Source organism: Tamandua tetradactyla, chromosome 2 (assembly GCF_023851605.1).
Source record: "Tamandua tetradactyla isolate mTamTet1 chromosome 2, mTamTet1.pri, whole genome shotgun sequence".
NCBI classification, from domain to species: domain Eukaryota; kingdom Metazoa; phylum Chordata; class Mammalia; order Pilosa; family Myrmecophagidae; genus Tamandua; species Tamandua tetradactyla.
In genome coordinates, this window is record NC_135328.1 from 171,592,899 (window position 1) to 171,612,608 (window position 19,710).

General features: G+C 37.3%; 1 protein-coding gene, 1 non-coding gene and 1 pseudogene across 7 annotated transcripts in view; 1 reads left to right on the forward strand and 2 right to left on the reverse strand.

The window, feature by feature from the left end:
• The window catches only part of FAF1 (Fas associated factor 1), a 667,255-nt gene that overhangs the window by 163,675 nt on the left and 483,870 nt on the right, over positions 1 to 19,710 (forward strand). For all 6 annotated transcript variants that reach the window (XM_077149703.1, XM_077149710.1, XM_077149708.1 and 3 more), the window contains one exon: positions 9,441 to 9,487. In XM_077149703.1, coding sequence (XP_077005818.1) covers positions 9,441 to 9,487 — 47 coding nt within the window. The remainder of the gene's footprint in view (positions 1 to 9,440; positions 9,488 to 19,710) is intronic.
• LOC143654437 (28 kDa heat- and acid-stable phosphoprotein pseudogene) lies at positions 12,646 to 13,285 on the reverse strand (annotated as a pseudogene).
• LOC143675224 (U6 spliceosomal RNA) lies at positions 14,391 to 14,497 on the reverse strand. Its single transcript, XR_013171466.1, has one exon. It is a non-coding gene; the product is annotated as a U6 spliceosomal RNA (small nuclear RNA).

The window sequence follows — 19,710 nt, forward strand, 5'->3', positions numbered from 1 at the left end:
TAAGTTTCACCTCTCACTCAGTACCCTATTTTCCTTATCATTTTCTGTTCTGGGACCTTTCCCTCTTACAGCAGTTCATTTTAACCCCTCCTCCCTTTTTCCTCTGTGAGACTTTTCTTTCCGTGGTTTCTTCCCTGTTAGGTATCCCACCCTAATAGCTAGAAGAGGTCAATTCAGAAAAGTGGGTCACTCCAAAATAGTCTGTTTTGCATTTGGGTGGTCCAGCCAACAGAAACATGATTGATTGAGTACACCTCTTGCCAGCCACAGTTCTGTAGTAGTCTCTCTCACTTTCCCTCTCTTTTTTTTACTCCCCCTTTAGATCCTTTTGCATGCAGCACTCTTTAGCAGCTTGTGTTCCACCTGGTTCTTTGTGGACTTGTGTCCCTGTGTCTGCACATGCGTAGGGTTCTAACTTGCTGCTGTGAATGTTTTTATAGTCTATGCTTCTCATGGGAGATAGGCGCGATCTTCACTGCAGCCTCTGAGCAAATTCCCAGCTGTACAGCATGAAGGGGAGGGAAAGGGCCAGTAGTCTGTGACGAAAGTTTCCTACCTGGTATTTTTCTTTTCTTTGATTCAGTGTTTATGGAGTCCTTTTCCAGCCTCTACCATCCTTCAGTATTTGTCCTTTTATTCTCTGAATCTCTGGGGAAGTTTTTTCAGGAATGTCTTATGTTGCCATATTGATGATTTCCTGTGTGTGCCGGTTTGAATCTTTTGTATATCCCAGAAAAACCAAGTTCTTTAATACTCGTTCAGTATTGCTGGGTGGGATCTTTTTTATTGTTTCCATAGAGATGTGACCTACCCAGTTGTGGATGGTGACTTTTGATTAGATGGTTTCCATGGAGGTGTGTCTCCACCCATTCACACTGGGGCTGCTTTCTGGAGCCCTCCAAGAGGGAACATTTTGGACAGAGCCCACATAGCCAGAGATTTTGGAGATGAAGAAGAAAAAAGCCCCTGGGGGAGCTTCATGAAACCAGAAGCTGGGAGAGAAAGCTAGCAGATGTTGCCATTTGCTTTTCCAACTGAAGGATGTTTTCTGGACTCACTGGCCTTCCTTGAATCAAGGTGTCTTTCCCTGGATGCCATTTTTATGGCCTCAGAACTGTAAACTCAAGGACAGATTGTATTTAGGTCTCAAAACAAGTCTCAATAAGTTTTAAAATACTGACCTCATACAAATTATCATCTCTGACTGCAGTGGAATTAAGTTATAAATCAATAACAGAAGTAGAACTGGGAAATTCACAAACTATGGAAATTAAACAAAACACTTTTGCATAACCAGTTGGTCAAAGAAGAATTTACAAGGTAAGTTTAAGATACTTAGAGAGAAATGAAAACAAATAAATAACATGCCAAAGCATAAGAGATATAGCAGAGGCAATACTCAGAGGGAAATTTTAAACTGTAAATGCTTACGTTTAAAAAGAAGAAAGATCTCAATAACTTAACGTCACACTTTGAGTAACTGGAAAAAGAAGAGCAAACTAAACCTGAAGTTAGTAGAAGGAAGGAAATAAAGATTACAGCAGAGATAAATGAGTAAATAATAGACAAACAATAGAAAGAATCAGTGACACCAAAAGTTAGTTCTTTGAAAAGATTGATAAAATTGACAAACCATTAGCTCAATTACAAAAAAAAATAAGGGAGAAGATGCAAATAACTACAATCAGAAGTGAAAGTTGGTCATTATAACTGGCTTTGCAGAAGTCAAAAGATTATAAGAAAATGCTGTGAACAATTGCACTTCATTTAGGTAACCTGAATGAAAAAGATACACTTCTTTTCATTCAGGTTACCTAATGTACAAGTTGCCTAAACTGTTTAAAGGGAAAAGAGAAAATTTCATCAGGTAAATAACAAGGGAATGAATCAGTAATCAAAAACCTCTCAATAAAGTAAAGTCCTTGACTGGATGACTTCACTGTTGAATTCTATCAAACATTTAAGAAGAATTAGTACCAATCTTTGTCATACTCTTCCAAAAAGGAAAACAGGAGAAAACACTTCCTAACTCATTCTATATAATTAGAATTAACCCTAATACCAAAGCCAGATAAGGACATCAAAAAAAGAGAAAATTACAGACCAATATCCCTTATGAAAATAAATGTAAAATCCTCAAGAAAATACTGGCAAATCATATCCAACAATATATTAAAAGGATTTTACAATGTGTCCAAGTGAGATTTATTCCAGGAATGCTGAGTTGGTTTAACATAAAATCAGTTTTATGTATACCACATTCGTAGATGAAGGAAAATACCACATGATATCTCAATTGATGCAAAAAAGGCATTTAACAAAATCTGGTGCCATTTCTTGATTTAAAAAGAAAACAAAAACTAGGAATGTAGGGGATATTTCTCAACACAATAAAAGGCATATACGAAAAACCCACAGCTAACATTGTACTGAGTGGTGGAAACCTTTGAAGGCTTTCCCCTCCTAAGATCAGAAATAAAACATGGGTTCCTGCTATCGTCAGTGCAATTCAGTGTTGTGCTGGAAGTTGTTGTCAGAGCAAGTAGATATGAAATAGAAATTACGAACATCCAGATTGAAAGGCAGAAGTCAAACTATCTCTATTTGCAGTTGACATGATCTTATACACAGAAAAATCCCCAAAGAGGCACAAGAAAACTACAAGAACTAATAAAAAGATAGACAAAGTTGCAGTATGCAAGGCAAACATGCAAAAATGATTTGTTTTCTATGCGGAAGTAAGGAACAATCCGAAAAGAAAAATGAAACGGTACCATTTACCATAGCATCCAAAGTAAAGTACCTGGAAAAAATATTAACCAAGAAGGTGAAAGATATGTACATTTGAAATAGAAAACAGTACTGAAGGAAATTAAAGAAGACATAATTAAGTATAAAGACATTGCACATTTCATGAATTAGAAGGCTTAATATTATTATGATGGAAATACTACCCAACATGATCTACAGATTTCACGCAGTCACCATTAGAATTCCAGATCTTTTTGGCATAGATGGAAAAGCAAATTTTTAAATTCATATGGAATTGCAGGAGGCCCTGAATTGTCAAAAGAATATTGGGAAAAAAGAGGAACAAAGTTGAAGAATTTATGCTTCATGATTTCAGAACTCATTAGAAAGCTACAATTATTCAATTCAGTGTGTTACTGGCATAAGGATAGATATATAGACTAGTGGAATTGAATTGAGAGCACAGAAATAAACACGCACATATCTATGGCCAGTTTAATCTCTGACAAGGGTGCCAAGTCCATTCAATGGGGAAAGAATAGTCTCTTCAAAAGATGGTGCTTGAACTATGTGATGATATTGTGAATTACTGATTATATATGTAGAATGGAATGATCAAAAGTTAAGAATGTTTGCATTTGGTATATTTTGGTATTTAAAAAAATGGTGCTGGGAAAACTGGAACTCTGTAGGCAAAAAGTTAATTGGGACCCCTACCTCCCATCTTATGTGAAAATTAACTCAGAATGGATAAATAGCCTAAATATAATGGGTAATTCTTTTAAACTCTTAGAAGAAAACATAGGACTAAATCTTCACTACTTTGTATTTGGCAGTAAGTTCTTTAGATAGGATACCAAGAGTAGTACAAGCAACAAAGGGAAAAAAAAACAGATAAATTGTACTTTATCAAAATTAAAAACTGTTCTGCATCAAAAAATATTATCAAGAGAGTGAATAGGCAACCTACAGTATGGGAGAAAAGAATTGGAAATTGTATATCTAATAAAAATTTCATATCCAAAATATATAAAATCTCCCAGAAATAAGCAAAAAGACAACCCAATTAAAATATGGGCCAAGGACTTGAATACATTCTCTTCTATAGAAGACATACTAATAACCAGCAAGCTCGTGAAAAGATATTTCATAGCATTAGCTGTCAGGGAAATGATATCCAAAACCACAATAAGACATCCTTTCACATCCACTAGAATGACTTTTATCAATAAAGTGCAAACTAACAAGTGTTGGTGAGGATGTGGAGAAATTGAAATTCTCATGCGTTGTTGATTGGAATGTAAAATGATGTAGCCATTGTGGAAACAGCTTGTAGTTTCTCTCAAATTTAAACGCAGAATTACCCTATGAACTGCCATTCCATTCCTAGGTATATCCTGAAGTATTTGAAGAGGGGACTCAAACAGATACTTGTACACCAATGTTTATAGCAGTATTATTCCCCATAGCCAAAAGATGGAAACAACCCAAATATCTGTCAGCATAAGAGTGGACAAACAAAATGTGGTATATGCATTCAGTGGAATATTATGTTAGCTGTAAAAGGAATGAAGTTCTCCTACCTGACACAACATAGATTAACCTTGAAAATATTACCCTAAATGAAATAAACCAGTCACAGAGGGACAAGTGTTGTGTGATTTTGCCCATATGAGATATGTAGAATAGGCAAATTCGTAGAGACAGAAAGTAAAATAGTATCTACTAGTGCCTGGAGGGTAGCGGAGAATCGTGAGTTATTGCTTAATGGGTACAGGGTTTTGTTTGGGATGATGAAAATGTTCTGCAAATAGTGGTGATATTTACACAACGCTGTGTGTATATTTAATGACTCTTTGAATTGTAAACTTAAAATTAGTTAAAAAATAAATTTTTGTTAGTTATATTTTACCCCAACAAAATGATTTCAAAAGGAAATACAGGGCGGGGCAATGGTGGCTCAGGGGCACTGAGTTCTCGCCTGCCATACCAGAGACCTGGGTTCTATTCCCGGAGCCTGCCAATGCCGAAGAAAAGATACGACTTTGCTGACTGATGAAAAAATCCACTATCCTCATTTGAGTCAGTCTCAGAAATGGAAATATTGTCTCAGTTCTATATCTGTAACTTATCCTTATTTACCTATCTGCAGGAAGAACATTACCAATGTGATAATAAGCAATTAGCAAATGATTTGTAGTTCCTATAAGTGGTCTCTGTCATTGTTAGTCTATGATCAGGGTTTATTAGCTTAATTTCTTATCTGTACTTTGCTGAATGCTAGATCAGGTAGTAGGCATCCCCCAAATCTAGCATAGTACCTGGCCATGAATAAGCATTTGTAAGACTATTGAACAAAACTTTCAGTTTAACCTCTGGTTCTTGGGTCTCTATTGTTTCCTTTCCACTAGACTCTATTAGAAGCCCAGAAAGTCGCTATTCTTAAAAACAAAATAAATAGGAAAACAAACAAAACTTATTGCAGCCATTCTTCTCCTTGATATTCCTGCATTTATGTTTCACACTAAATATTTCAAAAAAAAGTATGTTACATTTACTTTTTTCTTGTCCATTTATTTATTTGCATTTTATAATCTTGTTCTTATTAAAACTATTTTCAAATATGCCTAATAACTTGTCAGACCTCACTATACTAAACTGTTTTTCTCATTTTTTTTGTTTTGTCTAATTCTTTCTTGTTCTTTTTTTTTTTTTTTTTTGCTCTCTCTATGAAACATTCCTGGTCTTTTTCCTCTTATCTGAACCTTTCCTTTTCAATATTTTTTAGCTTTCTCTTTTTCTTCTTACATGTCTATATCCCTCAAGGTTGTGTCTTTGTGTCATTTCTGTAAAGAAAAGGGCTGAGAGCAGGAGAGTAATAAAAAATTTCTAGGGCTTATTTTATTTGCCTTCAAATAAATACTGCTTTATTTAACTTGTTTTGCTTTTCTAAATTACTTTTTGGACATCTTCATTTGTATATTATCTGAACTTTACATTGTAAAATTCATAGTTGGATGTATTTTTCCCTACTAAAAGGCAAGCTATGTTATGTCCATTAGTATATCTCAATTAGTTAGTATAATGCTTGGCACATGGTAATTATAATACCCATTTTTCAAATGAACAAATGATGTCTTGCTATTACCTCAAAGTTAAAATATTCAAAATCGATCTGATCTGGAATTTTCTTTTGCTTTTATATCTAATCATTGTTCAAAACCCAGATCAAATGCCATATCTTTTTTGAACTTTTTCTTACTCTTCACAGTCAAAAGTATCTTTCCCTGTTCATATTCCCTTAGCAAATTAGACCTTATTCTTCCTTCGTTCTGTATTACATTTTTTTTGATGGATATGTGACTCCACTCATTCTAAGTGGGTCTTTTTTTTTTTTTACTTAATAAAACCTATCAACATACAATATGAACATTCTTTTTTTCCCATCACATAGTTGTATATTCATCATCATGATAATTTCTTAGAACATTTGCATCAATTCAGAAAAAGAAACAAAAAGAAAAAAGAAAAAAATTTTGTACGTACCATACCCCAATCTACTAAATTTATTTTGACATTTGTTCCCCCTATTATATATTTATTTTTAATCCATATGTTTTACTCATCTGTCCATAAGGTAGATAAAAGAAACATCAGACACAAGGTTTTCACAATCACACAGTCACATTGCGAAAGCTGTATCATTATATAATCATCTTCAAGAAACATGGCTACTGGAACACAGCTCGACATTTTCAGGCAGTTCCCTCTGGCCTCTCTGTTACGCTTTAACTAAAAAGGTGATATCAACCTACTTAATGCATAAGAATAACCTCCAGGATAACTTCTCGACTCTTTTTGGAATCTCTCAGCCATTGACACTTCGTGTCTCATTTCTCTCTTTCTCCTTTCTCGTAGAGAAGGTGCTGAGTCCCAGCTCATTCTAGGATTTCTGTCCCACATTGCCAGGAAGGTCCACACCCCTGGGAGTCATGTCCCACGTAGAGAGGGGGAGGGCAGTGAGTTTGCTTGCTGTGTTGGCTGAGAGTGAGAGACCACATCTGAGCAACAAAAGAGGTTCTCCTGGGGGTGACTCTGAGGCCTAATTGTAAGTAGGCTTAGCCTATCCTTTGCGGGGTTAAGTTCCATATGAACAAACCCCAAGATTGGGGGCTCAGCCTATTGCTTTGGTTGTCCCCACTGCTTGTGAGAATATCAAAAATTCTTCACTTGGAGAAGTCGAATTTTCCCCGTCTCACCATTCCTCCAAGGGGACTTTGCAAATACTTTTTTATTCACTGTTCACATCCTTCTGGGATTTATCAGGGCATTACTCTGGACAAACCTACAAAATCTCATGCCATATTCAAGGTTCCATTTACTTGTGGTATTCAATTAAGCTGTTCATATAAGTTATATTAGAAAATGCCCTAGTAAAAACTGTATTTCATTTTACTTACCTATTTATAAAGTTTATTATGTAGTTAAGCTTGAAGCTAGGGAGTAACTACCTACCCAATGGCAAATACACTATTTTAAAAGATCTAAGATCATGAAAAAGGAAAAGGGCTGAAAAATGAAAGTGTGTTACTGTTCCTTATGTACGTAATACCCCACCCCACACCCGAGTCATGCTACTTCTCACCCATCTTTCAGGTTTTAGATGAGACCTTTTTTCATCCAGGAAGCTTTACCTATGCCTTCCTCAGGTCTTGATCAGGCAGACTTTCTTTGCACTCTTGCATCATGCACTTAACAAATACATTATTGAGTGCCTTCTGTGTGTAGGCGCTGTGCTGAACAAAATTGAAATAGACGTAAAACAAATACACATCTAAGTAAATACATAGTTGACAACTATGATAATTACTATGAAGGAGGAGTGCAGGGTTGTATATGTGAGTTAAACCTAAGTTAATGGGGAGTTGATAAGGGAAGTATTTTTTGAAAAATATATTTAACAGAAACCTCAGTTATGACAATTAGGATAGAAAGAGTAGGGACAGGACATTCCAAATAGAGAGAATATCATCAAAGGCCTGAGAAATAGAAGAGCATGATATGTTTGAGGAACAAAAAGCAGGCCCGTTTTGGCTTGGAATAGAGTATTCACTCATTTATACAGATTGAGGAAAGCAGGCTTTAGGGTTTCCTGACTATACTAAAGTTATCAAGTTAAGAAGTGGCAGAGCATAGTTTTAATCTCTGGGCTTTCTACATTTTTAATATTGTTTCCTTTATACCTTACCATTCCTCAGTGAAAATTTGGTCCAAATTTTTCTAAGCTCTGGTGTCTCATTTCTTTTCTAGCATCATGGAACATTCTCTCACCATTTATTGTTATTTAGAGAAGCAGATACTTATATGTGGAACCACTGCTTTCAACAGAAAGGGAATAATGGTCTTAGCACCAGGCAGAGATGCTTCTATTCAATTTATGGTTTTGAAATCACATTTTAGCTTTGTTTGAATCAGAGGATTTATTTGCCTCCAAAGTTGTCAGGGTTCTATAGTCTGTTGATTGCTCTGATTTTTGCCTGTGGAGTGTTACAGCTCTCAGAATTCATAGCAAGGATCTTACTCTCTGTTTTATCTGTTTTCATTCAATGCTACGTTATAAACTTGACCCACCTCTGGCAAATATTTAAGTTAATGTTTCACAAAATACATAAATTCCTTTTGGCAATTGATTGCCAAGCAGCTGATAAAACATTGACATATTAGCTTTTCCCCCCCTCTCATTTTGAGGTGGATAGGGAAGGGTAGGAAAGAAGAGGTTCTTATGGTGCAAAGACAAAGTTAGAAAGAATTTTTTTTCTCAGAGAATTTTCTCTATTTCCCTGCAGTCAGCTGCCAACAGTCTAGTATGTGACAGCTTGCTTGCTTAGTAGTCTTCAAAAACATTCATCATACCACACCTGTGCTATGTTGAGTATTTGGTGACTTTTTAGTTTACAGATGAGTTTCAGGAAATTTTTTTTTTTTTTTTTTTTTTTTTTTCATGGGCAGGCTCTGGGAATCGAACCTGGGCCTCTGGCATGGCAGATGAGAACTCTGCCACTGCGCCACCATCACCCACCCAGGAATGTTTTGTATAAGAAAATTTCTATGGTAGTATTCCTGCCTCCTTTTTATAACCTGATATAGTTGTGATGATGTGTTTATTGAGGAACTTTTGCTTTTACATTCTTTCCTTCTCATTGTCCTTTTAATTAAGAATAATGATAACATGAAAGAATGAATTTAATTCCTGAGCTAATTATTGTTTTCTTATGGATTTTTTAATTTATGATTCTATATCTTGCCTCTTCTGAGTCTGAGGGAGGAAATAAGGTTAAGAAGATTAAGGTGCTGATACTTTTTCTGACACTCTTAAACATTGGTTTTCTGGGTGTTTTGCTTGAATGAGGGAGGACTGTGGAATTAGTTTTTTATGGCTCAGAGTTTGGGGATATTATGTGCCAAATGCACATTTTTTAATCCCTTAAAATACAGTTTTAGTATAAAGAAGTAGAACAACATTTAGTGAATATTTTGTATCATTTAGGAAACATTTAGCTTAAATAAATGTTCAAAATACACTTACTTCCCTTTACTGTGTTCTCTATCTCCACCACCCCATCCACCCCCACCCTGCACAGAGCATTTTTCTGTTCCTTTAAAGTGGCTTTCTCTGTTTTTGTTTACAGGCAGCTATCAATGGTGTAATACCCCAGGAAAATGGCATTCTACAAAGGTATGTTATCAGTGCTTAGTGGTAAGATGAGGATTTAGCAGTGTATAAAAGAGTAAATTGTTGTCTTTTTGTTTTATTTTTTAATAGGGCATTTGAGTTTTGGTATATAATTTCATTAATATGATTATTGTTCTTTCACACATTTTTGTTATATTCTCTAAAGTCCTCCAGCTTTTAATTCTATAACTTTATTTTACATTAGGTGATTCTACTGATTTAAAGTGATTTTATTTTATTCTATTTTTTAAAGAAAGCTTTTCAAGCTCATCTTCTGATTCATAAGATGGAAGGAATTGATTCCTTTAAGCTGTTGACACTGATAAAATGAGATGTGGATCAATAGTTCCAAGATACAGTTATCATCTGAATATTGGCTCAAATTCTAAACTTTTTCATTCCTTTTGGTTTATAAATTAAATATGTGATAACTTGCAACAATTTGGGTAAATCCTTAGTAATGAAACTTCCCAGAACACTGAACTATTTTATCTGAGAGATCCAGATTTAACACGTGCAATGGTTTTGTGATCTTGTGTCATTGCCAGAGGTAAAATTGAGAACCATAATAGTTACAAAATAATTCCTTTAGTTAAAAATAAAAGTAGAATACTCTAGGGAGGTGCAGTGGTGGCTCAGTGGCAGAATTCTCGCCTGCTATGCCAGAGACCCAGGTTTGATTCCTGGAACCTGCCTATGCCAAAAAAAAAAAAAAAAGAATACTCTGGTTCTGAATTAAAAGAACGTACTCTAAAGTCATAGGAGGTGAATCCATACTTCATTCCAAGAGTTTAATTACTTGATTTTTTTTTTCCCCCCTTCCCTCTGAATTTGAACTTTGGCTTGAATTTTGGTGGCTGGGATTTCTAAGTCACTGAAGCATGATCTGTTAAGTGCAGATGAGGCAGACAGAAACAACAGACTAGGAATGAGGTTGTTTTGGAGCGGAAGGAAAGTGCTGTGGCAGAAACATCAAGAAATTCACCATGACCTGCAAAATATTCTATAATTTTACCAGGAAGCTGTGTATATTTAGTATGGAAGTAAAATCCTGTTTGGCACCTGTACCATGCTTAATGATGAATAATTTTTAGGTGAAAGCAGTGATCAACAGACCTATCCCCTTCTTTTTTTTTTTAACTGGCAGAAACCATTTCATCCATAGTAAATGCAGCTGATTTTCAACACTGTACCACCTTTTTGTTTGTTTTTTGTTCAAGAGCATTTACTTCTATTGACAACCTTGTATAGAAAGCAGACTAGATGATTACTGGAACTTCCTTCATGATCAATTTTTTTTTCTTGTTTTGAGAAGTTTTATACTGCTGAAAACAGTTCTAGTTTTTTTCTTGTGTAAATGTTATTGCTACTTTTTGTGCCAGAATTTTCTCTGTGCTAAACCGTTGTGGATTCAGCTGCTATGTTCTGAGTTCATATTGGATATAGCTTACCATTACAAGTATTTGTATGGATGAATGATAGAAATTCCCTCTCCCCTAGAAAATCCCAGCTCTCCTGTCACAGATGATACTTTTTGTTTAGAATATTTTATCTTGAGATTCGGTACTGAATTGATTCCTAGTAAGATTACTATAATATTTGGGGTAAACTTTCACCTGAGTAGGTTTTTCTTTTGTTTCTTATTTTAAACTAAAGGAACAAATAATATGTATGCCTGAAAAAATCAGTTATGTTTAATAATATTTGTCAATGATTTTCCTTATTACCTTTGTCTTTTAGCTTTGTAATAATTTTGGGTTTGACATAATTGAGAACACCTCTTATTTGTCTACTGATGAACATGAAACGAAGTTCTTTGTATTCTCTGGAATGTATAACATTGAAGGTGCAAGACATAATGCAAGGAATGGTATATTCAGGCAGCTAGAAGGTTCTTTGCATTTGACTTTTGTAGTAAAGTTAAATGTAATCTGTGTATATAACTGACTCTTAATTGTCAGTTCATATCTTAATAGAGAAAAGAGATTCCAAATACCATGGCTTAAGGAAAGTATTGTATAATGCAATGTACTCTTGGTATGATGGACTTTTTTTGGGCGGGGGGGGGGCGGGGAGGGGTGCATGGTCCAGGAATCAAACCCGGGTCTCCCACATGAAAGGTGAGCATTCTACCACTGAACAAGCCCTGCACTCGGATTGATGGCCTTTTTTTTTTTTTTTTTGACATGGGCAGACACTGGGAATCGAACCCGGGTCTCTGTGATGGAGTTTTTGATAGGAAATAAGTAACCTCAGCACTGTTAGATGTGTTGATACTTAGTTTATCTAGTCAGAGATGATTATTAAATTACTTGCAAACTAAGAGAGGCTCTTTTTTTATTTGAGAATACAGAGTTTAATACATTATTTATTTATTTAAAATGATAATGTCGAGTTTAATCTGCCAAATATACAAGTTGGATTTGTGGAGCATGTCTTGCCTAGGTGCTGCACGTAAATGGAGGTTTCTTGAAATGGTAGATGGGAAAGGTTAAAAATGTGCCCTGGGGCCTGCAGTAGTGGTGCAGTGGCATCATTCTTGCCTGCCACACTGGAGACCCGGGCTCGATTCCCAGTGCCTGCCCAAGCAAAAAAAAAGGGCCCTGGCCCTGACCAGGAGGTAGCAAGGGGCAGGGAAAGGCAGAAAGGAAGCCCCAGTCAGAGGAGACTAGCCAGAGCTGAGCCTTGACTCTCAGAGATCAGGAGCATGAGACCCCAGAAGCAGCCCTTGTCGTGAGTGAGCAACATAGGTGAATACCCAGGCAACACAGACTGAGGCTGGTTGTCACAGACTGGTCAGTAGCACCCCTGGCACAACCATCTGCTAATATGCAATCTACCAACAAATGGAAGCTCTCCTTATCCCACCTCCCAGGCCCCCCCCCCCCCGCCCCCCACAAGGGCTCTGAATTCTAAAACAGCAAAAACATTCAAATGATTACACATGAAATGCTTCCTGCATTTTTCTGTCTCAAAGATAGCAGCTGCCCCTCCCTCCAAACCCCCCACTTACTACCCCCAAACAATTTGTGTGCCAAGATGAAGACAAGGCCCCATGCCACTGGGGCTCCTGGCCTGAGGGGCACGGGGTGGAGTGAGAGCAGGCAGAGGTTCTGACAGCACGGCCCAGGGCCCGGTATCCTCTCCCCCAGGCCAGGTGTTTACTTGTTCAGGGAGAGCAACTGCATTTGTTTTCCTGATAAAGTCGCATCATCTTTTGCTTTTCTCCCCTCCTCTTTTTTCCTGGCAGCCTCCTACAGCTGTTTCCGGATGATTGCCAGCCAGGCAAGGTCGGCCTTGGCCTGCTCTGTCTTCCCAGATAAATGCATCTTCCTGTAACGCTCTTTTGCTTTCTGCTTCTCAATTTTTTCTTGTTCTTTCCTCGAAAGCTCCTTTGGCCCATCCAGATCCAGTTGTGTGACGTTTTTGGTTGTCTGTGCTACCCGGTTGGGGTTCTCGATGTCAATGAGCCCTTCCACATCTTTGCACTTTTGCTGGTAGTCATCTTCATCCTCCTCACTTTCGCCTGAGTCTAGAGATTTCTTCTTCTTTTTGGGGTTACCTGCAGCCCTTTTCCTGTTTCTCTTCTTTCCTGGCCTTCTGCTTTTCAGCCTGGAGCTGTGCATCAAATCTCCTTGGGGCTGTGTACTGCCTGGCCTGGGCTTTGTGGCCTCCCTTTCTCCCTCCTTTGGGCACCGTGGCTCTGGTGGCTGCTGTGGCGGTACTTCTAACTGACTCTACATTATATATTATAAAGAACAAAATTACCGAGAGAAAATGATAATTAGGATCTTGCCACATTATTCTTCCACTTAATCTCCAAGGTCAGTCCTTTTCCTACCTTACAGTTTTAATTATGGACAAAAAACAGAAATAAGAGAAATAACTCTTGGCATACTTCTTCCTTTGAATTTTTTTATAAATTAGAGGAGTAGCTTTACAGAAAAATCATGTGAAAAATACAGGTTTCCTATTTGCCGTCCCATCCACCTCCATTATTAACCCTTTGTTTTAGTGTGATACCTATGCTAAAATTGATGAAAAAATATTATAATTGTACTATTAATTATAGTTCATAGTTGACACTAGGGTGTATTTTTTCCTCCGTAAATCACCTTATTATTAACTCCTTGCATTAGTGTGGTACATTTGTTATAATTTATGAAAGAACATTTTTATAATTGTACTTATTAACTATAGTCCATTGTTTTCAAAAAGTTTCATAGTGTTGCGTAGTTCTATGGGTTATCTTTTTTTTTCCATACACCTTTTCTTTTTATACCAACTTTTTAAGCAGAACTGGAATTGGGTACTAACTACATTTCTACTCATAAGCCTGTCTGAGTCTTTTCAGTGCTTTATAACAGCATAGGCAGTCTTATGATTGTGCTTCTTAAAACAGTAGTTTTCCTTGGAAAACAAGCTCTATGGGTATTTGTTACCATTGACTAGGTTGTTTAACATACCAATTTCTAGAGACCTAGTACAATGCAGAGTTGTTAACTATAGGAGCTGGAAGGTTTAAAAAGTAGGTCCCCGAAGATGAAGCTCAAGTCATTTAAAACTTTTTGAAAATATTAAGGTATACACCTCAGAACACACATTTCAGTGATAGACTTGGTCTACAAAGGAATCTGTTTGCTAACTAAACACTTGAGACCACAAAGCGAACATTAGGCTGCATACATCTTACAACAAACGTTACCTCAATCAGTTATAATAAGCCAACATGAAATGAGAAGAGAACTACTATCTCTGCTTTAGTACCTAAAGTATTGCAGATTCACACTTTGAAGTAGAAAGAAATCTTATTTTCCCTTTAAGTAGTTGTCACTTCATACAGATTTTTATGTTAACAAATTAAAAAAAAAAGATCCTTGAAAATATATAATGGGTAGAAATAAAGAAAAATATGGAATGTTTCACATATTTGCATGTCATCCTTGAGCAGGGGACATGCCAGTCTTTTCTGTATTGTTCCAATTTTGGTATATGTGCCACCGAGGTAAGCACTATGGTTTATCTTTTCATTTTTATTATAGTAGCATATATATGACCTACAATTTCCCTTTAACTGTATTCACCTATGTAATTCAGTGCTGTTAATTACACTCAAAATGTCACCACCATCCATTTCCAAACTTTATAATAAAGCAGAATAGAAAATTCCATACAATTTAAGTATTAACTCCCCATTTCCTACCTGCAGTCCAGCCCCTGGTAACATATATTCTAGATTCTAATTCTCTGAATTTGCTTATTCTAGTTATTTTATATGAGTGAGATCATGCAGTCTTTTCCTTTTATATCTGACTTATTTCACTCAGCGTAATGTCTTCAAGGTTCATTCATGTTGTCGCATGCATCAGAACTTCATTCCTTTTTACAGCTGAATGATATTCCATTGTATGAATGTACCACATTTTGTTTATCCATTTATTGGTTGATAGGCACTTCGATTGCTTCCATGCTTTGACCATTTTGGAGAATGCTGCTATGAACATTGGTGTGCAAATACTGTTCGAGTCCCTGCTTTCAGTTCATTGTTCGTACACCACCCAGGGAAATTACTGGGTTATATGGTGATTTGGTACTTAGTTTTCTGAGAAACCACCAAACTGTCTTCCACAATGCTTTGTACCGTTTTACATTCCCACTAGCAATGAATGGGCATTAATCTTTCTCCATATCCTCTCCAAAACTTGTAATTTTCTGTTTTTTTTTTTTTAATAGTAGCTGTTCTGGTACATATGAAATGATATCTCAGTTGTAGTTTTGATTTGCATTTCCCTAATAGCTAATGATGCTGAGCATCTTTTCATGTGCTTTTTAGCATTTGTATATACTCTTCAGAGAATGTCTTGTTCTAGTTTGCTAGCTGCCAGAATGCAATATACCAGATATGGAATGGTTTTTCAAAAGGGGAATTTAATAAGTTGCTCATTTACAGTCCTAAGGCTGAGAAAATGTCCCAATTAAAACAAGTCTATAGAAATGTCTAATCAAAGGCATCCAGGGAAAGATACCTTGGTTCAAGAAGGCCGATGAAGTTCAGGGTTTCTCTCTCAAGTGAGAAGGCACATGGCGAACACAGTCAGGGCTTCTCTCTCGGCTGGACAGGCACATGGCGAATACGGTGTCATCTGCTAGCTTGGTCTCCTGGCTCCCTGTTTCATGAAGCTCCCCGGGAGGCGTTTTCCTTCTTCATCTCCAAAGGTCGCTGGCTGGTGGACTCTCTGCTTCGTGGTGCTGCAGCATTCTCTGCTCTCTCTGAGTCTCTCTGAATCTCTCATTCTCTTTTTATAGGACTTCAGAAACTAATCAAGACCCACTCAAGTGGGTGGAGACATGTCATCCCCTAATCCAGTTTAACAACCATTCTTAACTAAATCACATCAACCAGGGAGATGATCTCATTACAGTTTCAGATATACAGTATTGAATAGGGATTATTCTACCTTTATGAAATGGGACTTATATTAAAACATGGCTTTTCTTAGGGGACATGCTTCCTTTCAAACCAGCACATGTCTGTTCAAGTCTTTTGTCCATTTTTTAATTGTTGTCTTTTTTGTGTTGAGTTGTGGCATTTCTTTATGTATTCTGGATATTAAACCCTTATCAGATAAGGGTTTCCAAATATTTTCTCCCATTGAATAGGTTGTCTTTTCACAATAAAGTCTTCTGAGGCGCAAAAGCTTTTAATTTTGGATAAGATCCCATTTATGTATTTTTCTTTTGTTGCTTGTGCTTTGGGTAGAAAGTTTAAGAAATCATTACCTAATACAATATCTGAGAGCATCCTGTGTACATTTTCTTCTCGTAGTTTTATGGTCCTGGTTTTTATATTAGATCTTTGATGCATTTTGAGCTAATTTTTGTGTGTGTTCTGAGATAGGGTGTGGTAGTTAGATTCAGTTGTCAACTTGACCTGGTGAAGGTACCTAGTTCTGTTGCTGTGGACATGAGCCAATGGTACATGGACCTCATGTGTTGCTCATTATTTCTGCAGTGGGCTAAGAGGCATGCCAGCTGTAATGAATGATGTTTGATTTAATTGGCTGGTGCTTAAATGAGAGAGCTCAACGTAGCACAGCCGAGGCAGCTCAGCATGTCTCATGTCAGCACTCACAGCTCAACCCTGGCCTTTGGAGATGCAGAAAGAAATCACCCTGGGGAAAGTTGTTGGAACCCAGAGACCTGGAGAGAAGGCCAGCAGAGATCGCCCTGTGCCTTCCCACATAAGAAAGAACCTCAGTTGAAAGTTAGCTACTTTTCCTCTGAAGAAGTAAATGCCAACTAAATAAATCCCCTTTTATTGAAAGCCAGCCTGTCTCTGGTGTGTTGCATTCTGGCAGCTAGCAAACTAGAACAGATTTAGTACCAGGAGTGGGGTGCTGCTTCAGTTTGCAAATACCAGATATGTTGGAATGGTTCTTTAGATGGCTAAGGGGAAGATTTTGGAGGAACTGTGAAAAAAATGATGACGAAGTCCTGGAGTGCTTGAAGAGACTGTTGGTGTAAATGGAACCACTGCCAATCTGGACAAAGGGGGACACAAAAGGGACTAATTGGAGTTTGCAGAGTAAGAACCATGGGAGCTCCAGTCTAAGCAAAGAAACCTTGGCTAGGAGAGTGCACCCATCCATATTACATGGAGAGGGTGAGTTTGCCCTGAGGGCAGAGGCAGAGTCATCCATCTCATTGCAGTAGAAGAGTTGTGCTGCCTCAAGCCCTTGAGAAGATACAGTACGCTCCTTGGGGATTGGGGAGAGCCTGGCTGCCACCACATGGAGGGATTGAGAGTGTGCTCTGGAAATGGCAGAGAGCCCAAGTGTGGCCCTGATGCCCGGAGAGAGTGGAGCCGAGAAAAACGTGGGCTCCTCAGTGTTCCCTGAGGTTGATTCAGAAAGAGGCCGGCCACTGCATAGGACCTTGGAAAGGGTGGGGCTTCCACTTTCTAAAGCTGAAGGATAAATGACTTTCAGACTTTGAAATCCAATGGTGTTTGTCCTGCAGGTTTTCCTTCCAGTTTCTCCCTGTGGATCCTGCGACTGTCCCTCCTTTGCATATTGGCACCAGATAACTTGTTTTGGGATTTGTAGGTCCACAGATAGAAGAGAATTTTTTGCACCTTAATATTGTTTAAGGTGATACGTGTAGTTGCCAAGTTGACAAGGGGTGGACATGTGATAGTTAGATTCAGTTGTCAACTTGGCCAGGTGAAGGTACGTAGTTCTGTTGCTATGGACATGAGCCAATGGTACTTGGACCTCATCTGTTGCTCATTACATCTGCAGTTGGCTAGGAGGCATGCCTGCGGCAATGAATAATGTTTGATTTAATTGGCTGGTGCTTAAATGAGAGAGCTCAACGTAGCACAGCCCAAGCAGCTCAACATACCTCATCTCAGTACTTGTAGCTCAGCCCAGGCCTTTGGAGATGCAGAAAGGAATCACCCTGGGGAAAGTTGTTAGGACCCAGAGGCCTGGAGAGAAGGCCAGCAGAGATCGCCCTGTGCCTTCCCACATAAGGAAGAACCTCAGTTGAGAGTTAGCTGCCTTTCCTCTGAAGAACTAAATGTCACCTAAATAAATCCCCTTTTATTGAAAGCCAATCCATCTCTGGTGTGTTGCATTCTGGCAGCCAGCAAACTAGAACATAGGGGGTCCCCCTTCATTCTTTTACATATGGATATGAGGTTCTCTCAGCACTATTTATTGAAGAGACTATTCTTTGCCAATTGAGTGAACTTGGTGCCCTTGTCAAGAATCAATTGACCATTGACTAAAAGTCTGTTTCTGAATTTTCAGTTTGATTCATTGGTCTATATATCTATCCTTGTGCCAGTATCATGCTGTTATGATTATGTAGCTTTGTAATGAAATTTAAAATTTGGAAATCTGAGTCCTCCAACTTTTCTTTTTCAAGATGATTTTAACTGTTCAGGACTTCCTGCCCTTCCATTTGAATTTTAAGATTTGCTTTCCCATTTCTGGAAAATACGATGTTGGAGTTTTGATTGTGATTGTGTTGAATTTGTAAGTCAATTTGGGTGAAACATCTCACAATATTTAGTCTTCCATTCCTTGAGCATGAAATGTCCTTTCATTTATTTAGAGCTTTGATTTCTTTTAGCGAAGTTTTGTAGTTACTATGTGCAAGTCCTTTATATCCTTGGTTAAATTTATTCCTGGATATTTGATTCTTTTAGTTGCTATTGTAAATGGAACTTCTTTCTTGATTTCCTCTTCAGATTGCTCATGGCTAGTGTACAGAAGCATTACTGATTTTTGGAATTCTTTTTTTAGCTTCTTTTTCTTGCCTAGCTACTCTGGTTAGAATACCCAGCACAATTTTTAATAACAGTGGTGACATTGAGCATCCTTGTCTTGTTCCATATCTTAGAGGGAAAGCTTTCAGTCTTTCATCATTGAGTATTGTAAAGCTTTGGATTTTTCACATCTGCCGTTTATCATGTTAAGGAAATTTCCTTCTTTTCCTATTTTTCTAAGTGCTTTTATCAAGAAAATGTTGTCGAATGCCTTTTCTGCATCAATTGAGATGATCATGTGGGTTTTTCCTTTTGTTTTGTTAATATGGTCTATTACATTAATTGATTTTCTTATATTGAACCACCCTTGCATACCTGGAATAAATCCCATGCGATCATGGTGTATAATTCTTTTAAAGTGCTGTTGGATTTGGTTTGCTAGTATTTTTTTGTGAGGATTTTTGCATATGTGTATAGGAACTTGATCAGTAATTTTCTTTTCTTGTAGTATCTTCATCTTGCATTGGTATTAGGGTGTTGTTGACCTCATATAGTTAGTTAGGTAGTGTTCCCTCCTCTTCAATTTTTTTGGAAGTGTTTGTGCAGGATTTGTATTAATTGGTTTTTGAATTATTGGTAGAGTTCACCTGTGAAACCATCTGGCCCTGGGCTGTTCCTTTTATTACTTTTTTTTCCTGGGCTATTCTTTTTTGAGAGCTTTTGATTACTGATTCAGTCTCTCTACTTGTAATCTGTCTGTTTATCTATTTCTTCTAGCATCAGTATAGATTATTCAAGTGTTTCTAGTAATTTGTCCATTTCATCTAATCCTTTTTGTTTCTGTGGGGTCAGTAGTAATGTCCCACCTTATATTTCTATTTTGTTTACATGTCTCATCCCTTTTTTCTTTGTCAGTCTAACTAGCTGTTTGTCAATTTTATTGGTCTTTTCA